The sequence below is a fragment of the Callospermophilus lateralis genome, chromosome 16 (assembly GCF_048772815.1).
Source record: "Callospermophilus lateralis isolate mCalLat2 chromosome 16, mCalLat2.hap1, whole genome shotgun sequence".
NCBI classification, from domain to species: Eukaryota; Metazoa; Chordata; class Mammalia; order Rodentia; family Sciuridae; genus Callospermophilus; species Callospermophilus lateralis.
Genome location: NC_135320.1, coordinates 85,068,135 through 85,088,745, shown reverse-complemented (window position 1 = coordinate 85,088,745; position 20,611 = coordinate 85,068,135). Strand labels below are relative to the sequence as shown.

The following is a 20,611-nucleotide window of genomic DNA, read 5'->3' as shown; positions in this document are numbered from 1 at the left end:
GGGGAATCACCAAAACATGAACAGGCCCAAATCAGGGCTAAAGAACACAAGTCTTGAGGTCAAAACAGCTTGGTTTTAATTTGATCTGCTGCATATTAGTAAACCCTAAAGCTTCAGTTTCATTATCTATAAAATGGGGGTATTGATATCTATCTGAATAAACCCGTGGCATAAATTAAAGAAAATATTGTACTAAAAACAGAAAAACAGATTTTGGAATTGTATGTGCAATAAATGGTAGCTACCAATGTCATCACTGTATGTTTTATTTCTTATGGTGGAATATCCCAGGACAAGAGACGGGAACATTAGTAAACAATGTCTTCTCCTTTGTAAGTCACAGCTTACTGACACAGCCTAACACAATCATCCTCTCCTCAACTTCCACTTTACTGACCACTGGTGTAAGTCACCTGGCAAACAGTCCCTGACTTCTAACACTTGATCTACAGTCATTTCTAAATGCCATCTACCATCTTATTCTTATTCTTTTTATAGCTTGTTTACCCATTTAATGTAAGAAATTATTAAAGCCACACAGCTTTAAAGCAAAATGAATACAAACTGAAGTTCTCACCCATCTTTACACTAGGTAGCCTGGGGAAGTCTTAGCACTTCTGATGCTCAGGGTCCCGTCTACTAGTGGAGACAGTGATGTTACCTAAAGGGGCTGAGAAAGCCAAGTGCCATGTCCCAGCACCACACAGAGAGCAGGGCAGAAATGCAGAGCTGGTTTGTCAGGAAAGCTTTCAACTTGCAGTATTTCATAGATGAGATTCTCCTTGAAGTTAAGGATGCCGATTTACTCTTCACAGACAGCAGCACATTAAGAGTAGATGAGAATATTTGGGGGGAAAACAAGAGCAGTAACTAAGGATAAGCACTATAAATATTCACTAAGGCTGATATGGTCTATCAGCATCTAAAAAATAGAATGGCGGCTGGGGTCACAGCTCAGTAGTAGAGTTCTTGCCTAATATGTGTGAAGCATAGGGTTCGATTCTCAACACCACATATAAATAAATAAAGATCCACTGACAACTGAAAAAAATTTAAAAACAAAAAGGAGAAATGATAAAGGGTAGAAAAAAAGGAGAAAAGCAACACAGTTGGCTGATAAACTACCTGACATTTTATATTTGATACTAAACACCCTTCAACAAATACTCTGACTGATACTCAGAACATATCCAGACCAAACCTCACTGTGAAATAGGAGGCAAGAGAAATTACCTCTTAATCCCCTGTAATTTTACAGAAAGAATGTGGTTCTGGAAATGGGACTGATAGTGTCCACAGTATTCGGTTACAAGCTAGCCCAGTGAGATCAGGCCAGTCACAACTTCCAGGAGAGCCTGTTTTCTCACCTGTAAATGAAATGTATGTCATTCATCTCAGAGGGCTATACTGAGGATTGGAAAAAACACGGTCTATAAATCCCCTGGCACAGTGTATGATGCTCAGTAGAAACTCCACAAATCATAGCTCATTATTAGTAGTGATTATGTGACAGTGACAAATCATTTAATGTCTCCAAGACCCCTGATATATAATTTGAAATAACATAGCGCATGAAAATCTCTAAAACCAGGCTGCAGATACAGCAGACACTGGATAAACACAGGTTCCAGATACAGGCCCCAAGTCTCTGTGATCAGCAGAAAAACGGCTCCCCTCAAAGACATGTGTGCCCTAACCTCCAGAGCCCGGGAATATCAAGCTGCAGGGCAGAAAGGAGCTAAACCTGCTGGTCAGCTGGCCCTGAGATGGAAAGATCATCCAGAATTACCCAGGTGAGCCCAGGGTAGTCACAGAACCTCAAAAATGGAAGAGAAAGAGCAGACGGAATAGAGAGGTGCAGCCCAGGAAGGACGCAGCAGTCGGCGTTGCAGTTCTGCAGAAAGAAAAGGCCACAGGCCCACTCCTGTGGGCAGCTTCCAGAAGCAGGGAGAGCCCAGGGAAAATGCTCCCCAGAGCCTCCAGAGAGGAACAGAGCTGTGTCTACACCTTGATGCTCCACAGACTTCTTATGTCCCGGACTATAAGATGACAAAGCTACTAGACTTGAGACAATTTGTGATGGTGTGCAAAGAAACCAATCGCTCTCCCAGCATTTTAGTCTCTTATTTATTTATTTGTTATTGGGACTGGGGATTGAACTCAGGAGTGCTCTACTACTGAGTTTCATCTCCATCCCTTTTTATTTTTTATTTTGAGACAGGGTCTCACTAAGTTGCCCAGGCTGGCCTCAAACTTGCCATATTTCTGTCTCAGCCTCCTGAGTCACTGGGATTACAAGTATGTACCACACACCTGACTTCAGTTCCATTTATTTTAATGGGTATCAAAGAACATCTGAATATGAATTTTTTTTAAAAAAAAAGAAATGTTCCCTCTAGATAGATGCTTAATCTTCTTGAAAAGATCACTTCTTACTCACCTGTAATTAAGGTGTGATTTATTTTTTTCCTAACGGTGCTTGATTCCAGGTCTTTGCCATAAACAACTTAGAGGATGTAAAATGATATATAAACTGAGTCGTGAACATTCTGGACCAAGAGTGTTAAATAATTCACAGCCCAGAAGTTCCTGATACTATGGGTTATCAGAAGCTACATGGGACACCAACATGGACATCAGGCAGCTTGAAGCACACTGCAAGTCAGGTTTATTGCAACTTGGGTATGTTTTTGTCTTCCAAAGGCTCAAGTTCTAGAACTTAGGCGCCAGTGTGGGAGTACTGATGTTGTAGAAACCTTTTTCTTTTTTTCTTGGTAGTGGGGTAGTGGAAGATGATTGACTGGGTCGTGGGCTCCACTGCGAAGGGATCCACGCCACCTCTCTGGAGTGCTCTAGGCGTACTGTGATTACTTAGTTCTCTTAAGCCAAGCGTGGTCTATTCTAAAGCAAGGCCACTCAAGCACTTAGCCCCTCGGTGTGGGGAGCCATTCTCACACGGGACTGGGCGACTCCCGGTTTGGGTCTGAGGCGCTCTGGCTGTGTCGGAGCTTTCCCGGCCCTCTCCTGATGAGAGAACCCGTCCGTGTGGGGGTGTGACTGACCACTGACCCCAGGGGCCCAATCACTGACCCTGACCTTGGACCTTGGAGTGCGGCCCCCGCTTCAACCTTCATTGGGTGGAATTCTCCCCTGAATTTCTTGTTCCCCAATAAAAGGCTACTCCCTGGCGGGCTCCCTCTCTCTCTCCTGCTAGCCCTGAGTAATCCTTGCTGCCCTACCGGGCGGTTAGACGTGGAAACCAGAGAGGGGAGCCATCTCGGACCTGGTCATAGAAAAAGGTAACTGAGTCTGTGTGTTTATTTCGATCTCACTAATTAACTTTTATGCCAAGAACCTCATTAATGAAACCATTGCGCTGGCCGCATGGTGGACCTCGGCATGTAGTGGATTCCCTTTCTACTTCCGCATGTTGTGACATAGTCAAGATATCCTCAGCGGGATGCTGGCACCAGGCTGATTAGGTTCTCCAGCTACCAGAGTCATGAGCCATATATCTCTTTACTTCATAGGTTATTCAGTCTCAAGTATTTTGATATAGCAGCACAAAATGACCATTAAAGGACTCAAAGCAAAGTCTGTAGTTCGGAATCTATTCTGAATATCATGACTTTGATTAATCAAAAACACATTGTTTTCTTTATATGAATGTGAAAACAGTTAAGACCAGTATTTTCTGAGTAAGGACTCCAAGTCAAGGAAGGTAGAAAAGTTTATTATTGATGTTTCTCAAACAGTGGCAAAAGTATCCTGAAAAGGCATCTTTTACAACCTATTCAAGCAGAAACTGTCAACCTGAAACTGCATTATATGAACTATGAGCTCACAATTTACTAACTCCTATGGTCTAAAGGCAAAGAAACTAAAAACTCATCAGTAATTTGGTCAAGTCTATTAAAGATAACAAGAATCCCTGCTGTTCCCCCCCTCCCCAAAACCTAACATCACCACAAATAAGAAGGAACTAAAGACACACTCATGGACGCTTCTGGACCACCACACGCTGCGCCAGGATACTACAGGGTGGCTTCCACGTCGGAGTAGACAAGAGGCTAAAAAGATATCTTCTGAAAAGTGACCTAGAACTAGGAAGCAACCCTGGAGAGCCGCAGCGTGAAGCAGACAGCGGGGTCTGCTCCCTCGCTGAGCCCTACCTGAAGGGAGCTGGGGAGTCTTCTGCTGCAACTGAACTTCAAAAGGCTTGCAGCCCAAAGACCTTCGATAATGACAAGTGTCTCCCAGCCTAGAATGCTGTCCCTACACTCTATACACACTGCCAGGGACCCTGTCAATCATGATATGGCCCCTGTTCCAGGACCTGGAGATATGGGGCCAACACAATCAGCTGAGATACAACCAACCAATCAACAACATTCACAAGGACGAATCAATTTCCCCAGGGACACACTAGTGAGGAACAGCAGCCACAGAGCATGCCATTTTAATGCCCAGGAATGTGTAAACCCAACTCCAAGTCAGATTGGAAGGCCTGTGCTTACTGGTGAAGAGAAGCTGCCAGAAGCCGTTAAGCCTATGAGAAGTCTCCCCCATATCCTGAGCTCTTTGTATCGGATGGGGAAGAAATAGAGGGTGGATGCAATTTGGTGCATAGTATATATGTGCATGGAAACATCACAGTGAAACCCACTACCTGCACAATTTATGTGACTGGATAATCATGATAAAAAAAGAGCATGCAGAGATCCTACTTTGCCTCAGCATAATGGGAATCATAAAATTCAAGTTTCCTACTTAAAAAGAGAAATATATCAGCCAAAGAGAAAGAAAAAAAAAACTTTTAAAACAAACAATTTTTAGTGTGATTTACACTGGCAGGGTCACACACTTTTGTTCAATTGCTTTTTATTTTGCAGTACTAAGGACTGAACCCAGGGCCTTGTGCATGCTACACAAGCACTTTACCATTGAGCCACATCCCCGCACTTCCTATTTTACTAAATTGAGACAGGGTTTTGCTAAATTGCTGAGGCTGCCTCAAACTTGCAATCCTCTTGCCTCAGTCTCCCAAGTACCTGGGAGTCCAGGTGTGTGCTACCATGCTGGGGTCACACACTCTTTATGAAGTCACTTAAGTCACTAAAAAAATGACTAAGGATTTCTTTTCCTTTGCCCAACAAACACTTCAATGTTCATATGGCTGCAAGGTTTCTTTCCTTTTCTCTTTTGACCCCATATGCTCCCTGGGTGAGCTCATCCTTAACCAGGGCTTCAAATACAGGATGGTAACTTTCAGTGAAAGTAAATTCCAGAAAGACCACATATGTAACTGAACTCATACATTTTAAAACCTTTTCAACCTGATTTTTCAGCATCCCAAATGATATTTCAAAAACCCAAAGCTGACCATATCAGTCCCCTGCACTGCACTCTTCAACTATGTTTCCAGATCCTAAACTACACTCTCACTCCTTACCATCCACAAGGCCCTTTGCATTCTGGCTCCTGCCTACCTCTCTTGCCCATTTCTCAACATCTTCCTGCTTTCACCTTATACTCCAAACGAAGGTGCCCTCACATACATTGCTCATTCAACAAATACTGAGCATCTATCATAAGCCAGGTGTAGTTCTGGGCACAGGAGATCTAGCAGCCAGTCCAAGTCCAGCTCTCAGGAGCTGAGAATGTGGTTAATGTCTTGAAGCAGGATGCTAAATGCTCACCACAGGTCTGGGAGGTAGTTGGAATCATGCCTGCTTTACGAGCTAGGACGTGGGAGCTCAGAGAGGCAGCAGGGGTGACCACCCACAAAGTTCGGGGCTCAGACCCACAGCCCAGCACACTTGTCTGAGAATGGCAGATCTCTCCTCAAAGTCAATAGGTTGGAAACTCAAATAAAAGGCAAATATTCTTTTTCAGTTTTGCTTTACCAAACCATCCAAGGAGAATGAATCCATTGCCCTAATCCAAAGGAAGAAACTTAGATTAACTTGCTATTTGTTCCACAAACACTGGGGGAGTGCCCACTAACTCCCAGGCTGACTCTAAGTACTAAGCACTGCAGAGTGAACCAAAGATTACAAGTCAGAGTTCCAGCCTGTCAGGGGCCTGGGTTTCCACGGAAGAATCAGCTCCCAGCAAAGCACCATGGTGGAGTGGGACAAACGCAAAGATGAAGGCCAAGAGGACGGCACTGCACCAGGCCCTGGGAATGCAGAGAGGGGCAACAGCAGCACAGGCACCACACATTCTGCACCAGGACCCACAGTCCTGCAGTCTCAGCAATGCTGGGAAAGGGGCTCTGAGAAGTGAACCTCCTCAGATCACAGCTGCGTCACTCTGGTGCCCAGGATATTTCACTACTACATCAGGAGTCATTCCTAAGTCCCTCTTCCTCCCCCAACTGGAATAGCGCACAGCTCTTAAGCAGGGCCACAGAACACTATGGGCTTGTCTTTGTGACAGCACTTACCACTCTGCAATAAAAATGTCTTTTAATTTGGCTACTTCATGCTGAGAACACTTTAAGCAGGGGCGAAGGATTACCCAGCCCTGTGTTCCAGCACTACCCATGATAAGCACGTGGTCCTCACCCAGAACCCAACACTGTCCAGTCTGAGGAGCCTGGAGAAACATCCACCCTAAAGCTTTCCTCCCAGAGGCACCCCAGGAATCCGAAGTCATAACCACAGATCATGTTCCCTTCCACCTTAGGGCTCACTCTCGAACGCACAAATCTCCTTTCTGCCACCAGCCCTTTATTGGGAGTAAAACTGTGCAGACAAGTGGGGAATTCATGTGCACTCATGTGCCCAAGAACCTGAGGAGCATCCGCTCTGTAGCCAGTGCTCTATGCTGGGCTCCAAGAGGAGGGAAGCAAGACATGTGTCCTCTGGCCTAATGCCCTGGGGAAAGGAAGTGACCAACTTTTGAGTACTGAACAATATGTCAGGCACTTTGCACATATCCCGTGATGTGTGCAGGCAAAGGACCTGAAGCTGGCTGAGCTCATCACCAAGTCACACACCATTTGAGGATGGTGACCCTGCCCAGGGCAGAAAAGGAAGCTCTGACAGAACCATCCAGAATCCTACAGAGCATTACCAAATTATGTAACTTCTTTCTTCTTGCCCCATTCTTCTAAATTATTGTAGACTGCATTAATACAGGGTGGAGAATTACAAGTCCCTCTTGTCTGAATTAGGGGTATACTAACTGGCAAGCCTTGTGTCCAAAAGTGGAGAAACTCCTTTCTCCATGTCTCTCATAGAGAGACAGATGCTGAAGGATAAGTTCCTTAGTACTTTACATAAACACAAGACCCCTGGGGTCCTTGTGTTGCTCCCTCAATCCAGCCACACTTGCTGTGATTTGTATGGGTGGCATCCAGTGCACCAAGCCACGTGGGGCACCTGTGTGGCCTGCTTGGGTTCTGCTGAGGAAAGGGTGATGTGAAATTTACAGCACATGCCTGTGCTTTGTCTACAAAAATCATTATTACCAGCAAGTTTTGCAACTTCCCTGATTTCGAAATTAAATAGTAAAAATTAAAAAACAAAAAGCAGTAAAACTTACCAAACAAGGCAAAATCTCATAAGACACCTCAAGACCTAGAAGACAAAATCAAAGCAGAAGAAGGAGACTGCTCTCTCCCCCTCAGGAACATGAATTGTCCTGCCACACAGACCTTTGAGACCACTTCTCTGGATTTTAGAGGAAGGGCCAAAGACGCATCCTGCTGTCTCTAGTATGCACCACAGCCCGTGACACACAGAAACACTGCTCACCAAAAGTTTCAAACAGCCCCACATTTCTGGAATTAAAGAAAATATATATAAGTGACCATTAAAAGCCTAACTTGCTTTTGAATCACCAGAGACCCCAAGCTGGCACAGCTGCACAACTGCATCTTGACGCGGCACTGCAGCCATCTGCTGCAACGCACCAGGTCTTGGTTTCTTTGTCTGTGTCCATCAGCACCTCAAGGGCTGGTAGCAGGCATCACAAGAGGTGGCCATTCCCAGGGACACTCTTCTCTGAGAACAGGAGCATTTCCTGATGAAATCCTTCTGCCACTGCTGTAAAGGAGTCCTTTTCTGAATAAGTTAGAGCAAGAAATTACATGAGAAAAATCGTGAAGAAACAAATCTATCCTGTGACAATAAAAGGAGTATGATTTTGACATTTTTCACACAGTCACTTGACTGATGCTGGAGCCCGGTCTTACAGCTGAGGCTGCAGGAAAGCACCTGATACCAGACCTGAGGAGGGGCAGGTGCCAGTCTGCACACACAGCTCTTCCTCCAGACAAGCATTCTGAACAATGGGCAACTTTCTATCGTGGCAACAAAAATGCCCTCGTGAGTTTATGAACTTATTTTTTTCTCATCATTACTTTGCATATTATACTTTTAAAAGACTTTCATCTTATAAATAAGGACCTTAGTAAATTGACAAGTCACAAGAAACTGATGACCAAAACATCTTTAAAAGATAAATGAATGGTCCATACTAGAAAGAGCTCATAATTACCATTATAGTATTTTTATTATGCCCCTATTGTAGACAGCACTGATAAAACAAAATTTTACCAATTTGGTACTCAAACCTGGTTCTTAGTCTCTGAGAGCAGGGTGGGGTAGGCAGGCTCAGTCAGGGCCAAAGCCAGCATGCTGCTTGTTTAGGTTCAAATTTTATCAGAACACAAACACACTCATTCATTTACATACTGTCTACAGCTCATTTTCCACAATACAGGTAGATACTGAATACAGTGTACACCCCCAGAATATTTACTCCTTAACCTTGACCGAGAAAGCTTCTGGCTCTAGGCTAAGAGCTGAGCACATAGACAGTGGAGACCTTCCAGTCACACCCCTGCTATCTGATGTCCGAATAAACGGCCTGGAATCAGACATACTCCAGCCACCCAGACCTTGGTGTATAAACAATATTCCATTCTAAAATAACCTGGCGTCCACCGAGGAAGAAAGAGTTGACTCTAGAGCCTGGGCAGAGCATAGAGCCCTGGAACAAAATGCTCTTAGAAAGTAAAACAAAATTTGAAAAATTAAAAATACAGAACTCTCTGGTATCCTTAAAAGATGGCTTCCTGAACTGCCCCAAAATAACAGACTCCACAGATACTTGGTTCTTCTATAAGATGGTGTCTATATTTACACATAACCTATGCAACCTTCCACATCCTTTAAATCATCTCTATGTTACTTATAAAACCTCATAAAATGTACATATTACATAAATATTGTCATACTTTGTTGTTTAGAGAATAAAAATAAAGTCTGTACATGTTTAGTAAAGACCTATTTTTTTCCCCCAAGTAATTGGATCTACTGTTGGTTGAATAGACAAATACAGAACCCATCCATCCAGAAGACTAACTGTGCTCAAGTGTGTGAGGTGATCCTGTAAAAGAACCCAGGAGCCAGGGATAAGGCCCCAGTGGCCAAATCTGGGACAATCTGAGCATCAACTTATATAGTGATAATAAAGGGTTATAACCCATTGAACTAAAAAGAGGATCCATGAATTTCTAATACACACAAGACAGGTGATTGATAAACAGGAGGAAGGGAAGGAAGGAGAGAAAGGAGAGAAAAGAGAAAGAGGTCTCCTGTCAGCAGAATGCCAACCAATAAAAATGAAGGGAGGTGAAATGAATGAGTTAGAAACTGCCATTTTATAAACAAGGGGTAACAGCGATGTTTCAGGGAAGCAGCAGTAACTAACAGCTGATAGAATTTGTGAGAGACTTCAATGAGGACCAGAGTTTTCTCTGTCTCAAGGTATCTCTCCAAGAAAGTGCTAATTCATCACAAAAGAAACCAGCTACTTTACAGAGGAGCTGTTCTGACACCATGTGCCCTGGTAGGTCGTTCTGAGAAGGACCATCTCCTCTGCAGCATCCCTGCCCAGAGTGCAGAACAGGAGACATCAGACCACCCAACCCGAGAGACATTCCACAAAACCTGGCCTGGGTTCTTCTGAAATGCCAGTCATGGAAGGCAAAGGACAACAGAGGAGTCGTTCTCGGAAACCCAAGGGGACCTGACAACTGCATACAACACGTGGCCCTGCCCTGGACCTGAAAGGGCAGGGAGCAGCAGCGACCTCAGCACGCGGACAGTACCTAATGGTGCTTTGTTGCTGCTCAACTTCTTAATTTGATCATCACACTGTGGTTATGAAGAAAAAGGCCCTTATTTTTAGGAAATAAACACTGTGGCATGTAAGTATGTAGTGGGTAAAGAAACCTAATACTTGTTCCCTCCTCTCACCCAAGTCATGAAAATACACACACGTCAGAGGGATGCCAAGGCAGATGTGGCTGTGTAAACTGGCAAATCCAGACAGACGGCTGTGAGGGGTGCTGAGCACTGCTCTTCTAATTCTTCTCTAAGTTTAAAATTATATAACTTTCAATGCCACCAGGTGCAGTGGCGCACTCCTGTAATCCCAGCAGCGAGGGAGGCTGAGGCAGGAGGATCAGGAGTTCAAACCAGCCTCAGCAACTTAGTGAGGCCCTCAGAAACTCAGTGAGACCCTGTCTCAAAATAAAAAATGAAAAGGCTGGGGATGTGGCTCAGTGGTTAAGAGCCCCTTGGTTCAATCCCTGATACCACTTCCCCCAAAAAAAATTAACACCAAGAAGAAATAAAGAATAAAGGTCTTAAAAGTGGGAGGGAAGGAAGGAAACAGATGAATACCTGCAATACACCACAAGAAGGAGGACTTTGAAGAGTCATGGAGACAGGAGAGACAAAGCCAGTGTTCTGCAGGAGCCAGGAGTGACCTGCTGCTGCCCAGGTTGGCCGCCTGCCCTGCAGAAGTTCTGCCTCCATCTTGCTCCTGACAGGCCCAGAGCCCACTCTGAGCCCCCACTCTCCACGTCTCTTCGAGCTCGGCACTTAACACCCTTAACACTGTCCTGCAGACATGTTGTGTCCACTGCTGGATCACGATTTTTTTTTTTTTTTTGATAAAACATGCTGAAGAAAACAACAGCAGCAGCTCTTCACCACGTAGCTATTACATGCCAGGCATGTTACCAAACTACCCTTCACACCACTGAATGGCATGAAAATCCAAAGGAATTCACTCTTTGTTACCAACTTTTTATCACTATTTTGCAGACATGAAACAGGCTGAAAAGGGTCAATGCAACCAACATCACGATGCCAAGACGTGGCAGAGCTGAAGTACAAACTCATGTTTTCTATCATAAAACTGTATTATTATTCTTCTTTAGCAAATAGTCTGAATCTGAGTTCAGCATCATTTTCAATTAACCATGGCTTGCACACAGTAGGCAAGCAAATGGTAAAAGGGATGTTTCTAAGTGTTAGATTTGTTTGTATTCTGAGTCACTCGAACTGAAAACAAAGTACAGAGGACAGAGGAGGCATAGATGGTAGAGAAACCAAGCCTAAAAAGAAAAGAAAAACAAAACAGATCTATGGAACTGGTAGATAACCATGAGCTGAAGTATGAAATTCAGATATAAAAGAGGACATGAGAAAGAGAAATGTGTGACAATCTCATATTCTCATTAGATATCAGTGTCACTTCACCTCAATGGCAAGCCATGAGGTGGGCACCACTGCCATGTGCAGCGTGGGAAAGCAGCTTAGAGAAGTAAAGTCGCTGATGCAGAAGTAAAGTAACAGTTAAAGTTGGAAGGTTAAATATTCAAGTTCAACAAGTAACAGCTGCATAAATGAATGAAACTTTTGAAGTCCTGTGGATTCTCGATCCAGTGATCCCTTCTTCTTCCCTGGTAAAAAATTAATGAAAACAGAATGATGGCTCTATCCAAACTTTTTCCTGGTTTAGATACAGACAAGTCCCTTAGCCCACTAGCAGTCAAGTCAGCACACAACAGAAGGCAGGAAGCAGGGCTTTCCACACCAGCTGGCAAAACTTTTGTTACTACTGTTGCATCCTTAAACAAACCAAAGATTTTGACATACAGTCCAATGCAAATTAACAGTGAGTATTATAATTTTCCCTCCAAAAATCATATTACAAAGCCGGCAGCCATAAGTTAGACTACATCTTTGAGAATGTTTTTTTCTTTAGGTAACAGTGACCCCTCTAAGTTAGCTCCATGACCTTGAACAAGTTATATAACCCTCTAAGCACCATTTCTTTATCAGTAGAATGAAAACAACAAAAGTAATTTCACATGACTGTCACAAGAACTAAACTGCAGAAATGGGTGAAAAGGAATCTAGCAACAGTGCACAGCACACCTCAGGAACTCAAGTCAGTACTTACAAAATAAAAATGTCATGGCTTTCCACAACGAATATGAAAGATGAGTACAATGTATGGTAATCCAACACAAGGTAAGCTGGCTGACCAGGATCAGCTTCTATACAGGAGCAGCTCCTGCAGTGGATGGAGAGGGTCTCCTGGCTATGTGGAGCGCCATCTAGTGGAGGAAAGGCAGAGTGTGAACAGCAACGCAAGCGGAGGAGGAAAGCATGCCAAAGTCCCCTTCTCCTCTCCTTGGGAGGAATTTCTCAGTGGGCACTCAAGCCAACAGTGACCCCAAGTGTAAGACTTATACCAAAAAGAAAGTTCAAAGGGTTGCTGTCTCATACTCACCCCTTTTATCAAACTAAGGAAAAACATCAATAATTGCCAGGTACATCTTTAAAATCCCTCAAAGAGTAGCAGAGGCTGATTGGTGAAAAATAAAGAAATATTTTTTTTTAAAAAAAGTATAGAAATTTACAGCTTAAAAATTCAGAGTAAGACACCTGTGCTTGTAGAGGCTGCTAAATGTCCAGACAGGCTTTGAGCTCTGTAGTCATACAACTGCTGATGAAACTTCACTTGCTAATTGAAACTTCAGGTGCTGTCTCTTTAGCGGGATAATAAAAATCAATCAGAGATGCTGCTCATTTTGATATAAATGAAACAAACTTCCTAAATAAGGGATTTATTCTTCAATATTTCCAGGATAGGAAAATAAAATTATTCTAACATCATAAAATTACTCCAAGAATTACAACTAGATGATTTCTGTATTATTAAAATACACTTTATGTCTGGGAAGTGGTGCCAATACTCCTAACACCTGACTCAGGGCACTCTATAAAATAGCAAGTAATGTTCACTAAATACCTATGATGTGTTAGATGCTGTGCATATGTCTGAAAAGCAGCCTCAGAAAGAGACACCAGACCCTCAACCTTACTCATGGTAAAACTAAGGCTCCAAGAAACTAACTTGCACAGACTAGAAAGTTGTCACCTCCTACAATCACGTGGCACTTCTTACATTTATTCCTTGTTAAGCAAGGCTGTTGCCCCAAGTAAATTCCATTCCCCAGATTCCCCATGTAGGCCCTGGTCAAAAAATCTCTGTCCCTTGCCATGCCAGGGTCTGTCCCTCTGTACAATATGCAATCTGTACTGCTCACCAGTCCATTACTAGGAAGTTAACCTGAAGAACTGTGTTATCAGAATTCCCCACAAAAACCAAACACATGAAACCAGAAAGTTTCCACCACTACCTGGTGCTCACAGGTATATTGCATAAAGTTAAGCAGGTGAGGATCTGAACCCTGGTTCACCCCTTGCTAGCTGTGTGATGTTGGGTGAATTATTTGATCTTTCTGACCTTAGTTCTCTCATCTGCAAAATAAGATAAAATGATTTACACTTTTAAGAGTGCTGAAAGAATTAAATGAAAGACAATACATAAAGCATGCAAAGCTCTTGATAAATGGTAGCTAATATTATTAGCAATTATAAAGCAAGTACATTTAAGCCTAATGTCCCTTCTAGAGAGCCAAAAACCATTATTCGCAGGAATCATTTGCTCTTGTATGTTGACATTTTTTTGAGTGTATTTTCAGAGGATGGAGAATTTCCAAATATACCATAAACTGACTATAAATCTCTGATATACTCTCAACCATTTCCGTGATAAGGTATTAAACTACAAAGGGTTCTGTGCCTCTGAGAGATTCCCTCAAGGTAAACAGACCCTTAGCAAGAATTTCACTCACAAACGTTCTATACAGGATGTTTTTCTATTTTTCTCTTTGACCACTGAAATACATACATAATTAAAAACCATTACCTGGCACGCCTGCTGAAGACTGAAAAATATTGCTGGAGAGCACAGGAAAAACAGTGAGCTTGCCTTTTTGGTAAAACACAATTTCAGAAACCTTTTTTAAAGATTCATCACGAACTGTGGAAATTCCTAATGGCTTTCTACTACGCTGAAACTTTTATTTAAAAACAAACAATGTTGAGTAACGTCCTTTCATCTCTTTTATTAAAGTATCCTATCAGAACACTCTAGAATTGATTTAAAATCTCAGCCTGACTACGTACAAGGTGTGCACCTTGACTAAGCAAGTTACCTTACATTTCTGAGCCTTAGATGCCTCATTTGAAAAAAATAAAGGAAGCTGGCAGGAACTAAAGCCACCTACCTTGGAGGCAACACCTGGCACAGGAGAGGCCCTCCCTGCGACAGCTTTTATTATGATCATTACTCCCAATGCTGACAAAGACCCTACTTTTACTTTTACTAAAAAATGGAAGCCATTCTCTCTTCACTCAGTGGGGACTGGACAACAGGCAAAGGGGTCTTTTGATATCCAAATTGCCCTTGGCATTAAACTTCCAATTTCAATTGTTTCTCTGGCTTTGGGTTTCTGTTTAGCATCTGACATTGCAGATTAACTCCTTCAATTCATAAAAAGGCTTACTTAGCATGTGACAAGGGCTTCCAAAATCTGGCTTTACTCTGTCAAATAAAAAAATAAATAAAATTTCACTATGGGTTTAAAAGGGAAGAAGAGCTAATTGTACTAGAGGGCAATGGCTTAACAAGTTCCTCAAGAAAGAATAAAAGTATAATTAAAACAATTTTTTTAAAAAATTGTTTAAAGAATAAAAGTAAATGAACATCCGATTCAAAGCAGGTCTGACAATATCTTCTCATTATCTTATAGAAAAGGGCCCCTATGGTTGCACCCCAGTTAGAGAGCCTGCATGACCTTGTTTTAACGTGCCTTTCACTGATACATGTGCACAGCTGTTAAATACTACATTCCAGCCCCAGTTCCAGTGCTCTAAAATGTTCTGGCATAAGGCTCTTGACTGATTGCTGAATCCCATATAGACTCTAATTCCCCTATGTTTGTGACAATTAAAAACAACAGAGGAGAGAAGACTGGAGTTCCATTCACAAGACTAGGCTTTCACACAGAGATGTTAGACCAGGAGCTTCCTCCCAGTGCAGACAGAGAGATCCAAACAGTGTGTCAAGAACCATACCACAGGAGACTTAAGCCCTGGGTGCCAGGCAACACCAGAAAATAGGCAGTGCAACCCATTACAGAGAAAAGGAAGTGGTCAGAAGAAAAGCAGCAATGTGAGGAGCTATGTATAAATATGGATGCTGTATCATTTACCTTGCAATCTGGCAAGACCACGGAGCAAAGAACAAACTGCTCATCATAAAGAGCCCAAGGTTTTCATTCTTCTCCTGTGGCTAACTCCATCACCAAGATCTGACTAGTAACTTCACATGTAGACCTCCCTGGGTCGGACGGCACAGGGAAATGAACAACAGAGACTGCACCTGTGCGCTGATGTTTTATAAGCATGCCACCTTGGGCATGTCACTCTAATGTCAGTCTTGTTTTCTACCATTGAAACGCTGGCCAGACGCCTCTCCATTCTGGGCTGTTACAAGTATTCAGATTAGAAACATGGCAGGGTTAGAAAAGTGCTCAGAAATGTCCATAAACTATCTCAGTTAAATACAAATTATCTGGCCACTAAATATTTCAGAAGGACAACTTGATGGACATTAAAAAAAAAAAATTCAACCCAAAATTTAACAAGAATGCCCACATCACACCAATTTCTCATATAAACAATTAAAGGATTAATAAGATGTTCCTTAGGAAAGAGAGTACCTATAAACGTGAAGCTCCTCCTCTATCAGAGAGGACAACACTTTCTCAGAAGCAGAGACTGCTTTCCCTCTCTACCTCCAGGACCAACACAAAAGCCCAGCATGGAAAGCTATCGATAAACACATAATTAATGTCCAAATGCCAAAACACTGTAACTCACAATCACTAATAATACACTATATAAAACTCAGAAATGGACTACCTAAAACTGAGTCATCATATCTATTTTCTTACAAAAACATAGCAAAAAATAAAAAATATAAAACTGATAATAGATGAAAAACAATTAACATCTAACCACATCCCTATCTGGATGCAGCACCGAATCACACATCATAGCGTGAAGGCATCCTACTCAAACACAATTTGGAGATTCTCCTTGCTTTACGAGGTTGACAACATTCAGGCAAATCAAAATTGTTTTCCAAAGGGATCTCCCAAAATAAAATGTTAAGCCACTGTGTCTTATAGCATGTGCATTCCTATGTTCATACATTTCCCCTTTATACATCTGAATGCCCCACATATATCCTAGGTAATGCTAAGCATCCTAGCACTTGAGATATAATGTTAAAAAAAAAAAAAAACACTTATTTTGAAATACCAACAAAGAGCTTTATGAATCTGAACAAAAACAGACCACACTTCCTCCTGTAACCAAAACAAAATGTGACTTGGCAGGGAATGAGCCACCAACCATATATTACATCAGATAATTAAAACAGTGTTATGTCATCTTATTTAATGGTTACTTGGCTTGGATTGAAAACCATCCAAACCAATACTGAAGAGTTGGATTAAATTACAATGCATAGACATTTCTTCAGATGTTTTTAGTAAGAGTCAGCACAACTCCTACTAGCAGACAATACTCCTACACAACAATATTCTCATCTCCAATGAACCTCCTTAGCAAGAGACACAAAGTCAATTCACCCTATAGGCACCTGGGTCAGGGGTGCCCTGGGAGGCAGGCAGTGGACACAGAATACCAAAACCTATTTGCTTTGATTCAATTTTAGCATCAGATAAACATTAAATTTTTGTTAGAGAAACAAATTCAATATTTAAGGGAGGTAGAAGAGAACTAGTTATCCTGAGAAATAAAAGTAAAATCAGTAACTAATGCCCATCATGAAACACGAATCTGGGAAAAGTAAAAAGGTCAACCTGTACTGAATAAGAACACATCTCTTGACGTCATCCATCATCCAGCTCAAGTCTTACGTAAAGATTATTAGGAAAAAATAATTTAGCCACAAAGTTGATCGATGTTTATGAATACTGAATATCAAAACATGATAACTCATTTGTTATCTCATTACATCTCATTTATTATTTTCATTACCATAATTTGCTGATTTGTAAACAAAAATACTGGTAACAGGCAGGCTTTAATTTAAAAGGGCCTGTTGACCTGATATTAAAATCCTGTGCGCTAATGAACATTTGTTTTGCCAAAGAAGACAAGTAGAGGAAAACATTTTTAAAACTCAGGATAAGTTTTCCTAAAGACACACATTATTTACCTTATGTTAAGTGTACCAGGAACAATCATATTAATTTCACTGATTTCTACAGGGTTTTTAATTAGCATGTGCAAAGTGCTTCATTCTGTCTTTGGAGGAAGACACAAGGACAATGACCTCAGAGAAAGACCGTTTGGGAACAAATTGGGGGTAGTATAAAGCCATATAACTGTCTCCCTGGGAGACACCAATATCTTGACTAACAGAAATGTTAAGTATGAGATGGAACTAGATGCATGTGTCAAAGTGCCTTGGAAATTTTAAAACACTAAGCGAACATAATGTTGTGTCACCATTTGGAGATGTTAACTGCAAAATATATCTATTACATGTCACAACACAGTAAAATAAAAGTTCAGAAGGCTGACCAATCATCACTTCAAGATTTTTAGTGCCAGCAAAGGATTTAATGCTGGGATAAGAATAACTTCTGAAAAAAAAAAAAAAAAAAGGACTTTCCTTAGGGGAAAACACATAAAAACACAGCTAAATGAGAATAAAAGCACTTTCATATAGGCAATAACAGGATGCTCATCAGATATAAAATCAAACTTTCCTAACTAACATTCAAAGTCTGTCTTCAGACACTATGCTTTAGAAAGGCACTTGTAATTTTGGAGTTATGTAACCGCATAATTAATATTTTAAATGACAGAGCTTTGCATTCTGGATAGCGGCCTAGAATTTAAAGGAAAACATTTAGTTCAAAGCCATCTAAATTAACAGCATTAACAGAAACATCTCTCCCTTCAAATGGGAGAGATGCACTTCTTACAAGAATTACACTTGTGATGAAAAGTAAGGTAATCAAGCCTAACACCCCAAAATCACTAAATGGCAACATTTCCCCAATATCAGTTTAAAGTAAGTAGAAGCCATTATCACTAGTAAGAAGAGAAACCAAAAGAAGTATGAACCATATTACCAACAAAATACTGTGGAAACATGGCACAGAAAATAATGCTGACTTTTGCAGTAAGATAACTCACTACACTTTTAGTTAAACTGGTTCCTTAATTGAGTATACTGTAACTTTGATTCAGCTTCTTTATTAGGAAAACTGCACTTGATGCCACTGTCCAGAATATTTCTAATGTTAATGATCTCACACAATGTACAAAGAAATTTCTTTCACAGGGCTGACAGCCCAGCAGGCAACAAAAGATATATGTAAATCATAAAGAGCAAGGAGTACAAACCTAACTGCAGAACTGCTCAGAAGGGCATGGGAATAAAATTCACATTCTTTTTCTCTTAATTCAGGAACTTGTGCCCAATGCTTTTTCAAAAGCCCTTTTTATTAAAGAAATAAGAATAAACATTCAATGAAAATAAAATGGGAGAGCTCTATGAACCTATTTCTGTTCTACAATCCAAATATGCTTAAATTGTTGGAGACGGCCAGAGTCTCTCCATGAGCCCCACCAGTTAACAGCTCAAGCGCTACTTCTACTTCGTAGAACTGGCTTCAATAGGTACCGGAGGTCGTAGTTTCAAAATCTAGTGCCCATATACAAGAATATGTCTGCCTTGTCTTTCACTTCCAACAACAAAAAAGGCAGGGCCAACAATAGGAGAAGAAGCCCCGATTTAAATAGGGAACCATAGACTGTCACAGCACAGAATGATTCATGCAAATGGTGACAGATCTGACCAGATAATATTTCTGTCATTTCCCAGAGAAAAGCAGCCCAGTGTCGCCAGCCCATCTTCATCGGAAGGGCATATGCCAGATATAGGAGTAGTGGACTGCCCCCGGCAAGGAAGGCTAAGTTACCGTCCATCCCTGCAGAGGATTCAGGGCGCCAGGGCAGGAGCGCGCCAGAGGAACCCTGTCCCGGTAGGCGTGCCCCGTAAACCCAGGATCCCGCGCTCCGGCGCTTCCCCGTGCCCGTCACCCAGCGCTGTGTGGCGGAGTGTGCGAAAGGCACAGGCGGCACAGGCTCCTCCGCCTGAACCCCAAGACAGCCGCCAAGGAGGTCGCCCACCCGGCGCTTCCCAAAGACTGGAGGACCAGCCCAGAAGGGCTCCCGCCGCCCGCTGTCGCTCCGCCGCCGAGGGCCGCCTGCGAGCCGGCTGAGCGCGCGGCCCGGGAGCGCAGCCGGCCCCGCCAGGGCAGCCACCTGCGCCGGGGCACCCGGAGGGCGGGCCGGGCACTGGGCTTCCCCTGGGACCCGGCCTCATTCCTCCCCCGTGCGGGAGGTCTGACCCGAAGCCTCTTCCGAGGTCCCCAAACTTCACTAACTACCCAAGCACCTGTTCCCTTCGCTCCTCTGCATCTGATCCCCTCACGTCCTTCCATTTTCCTGCAGCTCTTTCTCCAGCTCCCAGACAAGCCGAGCGCCGGTTCCGAGTCTCCCCTCCCCTCCAATGAGATCATTCAACCTCCTCCCCATTGAGCCCCCACCCAGAAGTTTCCCCTGGGTATCCCCGAGTCCCCAAAGATTCCCCGCAAGTCCTGTCCCGACGCCCCAGCCTCCCGCGTCCTCCCCGAGCCCCAGGTGCGCCGCGGCTCTTCCCCAGGCGTCCCGCCTTCGCCCGGGCCCCGCCCAAACGCCCGGCGACCGGGTCACCGCGGCGCCCCGAGTCCTCGCACGGCGGCCCCGGCCTCTGCCCAGCGACCCGCAGCCCCGCGGGCAGCTGACAGCCGGCGCCCTCACCTTGGTTCACCAGGCGCAGGGCGTGCGTGAAGGAAGGGTCCAGCGAGTCCTTCTCCGCCATCAGCTCCGGCAGGTACTTCTCCTCCATGCTCGCCGGCCACCCGGGCCCGGGACGCGGCCCCGCAGCCCGACCCGCGCGCGCCCCAGCGGCGCGGACCCGGCCAGACGCCGCGGCGGCGGCCGAGCCCGGCGGGCGGGCGGAGGCGCGGGGCGGGCACCGGCCGCTCAGCCCGGTCCCCAGGCGCCCGAGAGCCCGCGCGGGCGGCCGCCGCCTCCGGGACGCGCCCCGCGCTGCGGGCACCGGCGCGGTCAGGCGGGCCTCGGGCCGGGCGCGCGGCGCGCGGAGACCCCGACGCAGGCAGCCCCGCTCGCCCGCCAGCGGCGCCGGCCCCGAGCTCCGCCGCGACCCGCTCCGCGCGCCGCCCCGCGCACTCTGAGCCGCCGCGCGAGCGCCCCGCGCCCGCGCCCCGCCC

General features: G+C 43.9%; 1 protein-coding gene across 1 annotated transcript in view; it reads right to left on the bottom strand.

Moving 5' to 3' along the window:
• Khdrbs3 (KH RNA binding domain containing, signal transduction associated 3) overlaps nt 1–20,284 on the bottom strand; it is a 160,238-nt gene extending 139,954 nt beyond the window's left edge. The window contains exon 1 of the mRNA XM_076835960.2: nt 20,139–20,284. Within this exon, the coding sequence (XP_076692075.1) occupies nt 20,139–20,226 (88 nt within the window). The 5' untranslated portion in view covers nt 20,227–20,284. The remainder of the gene's footprint in view (nt 1–20,138) is intronic.
• Nucleotides 20,285–20,611: the final 327 nt, after the last annotated feature.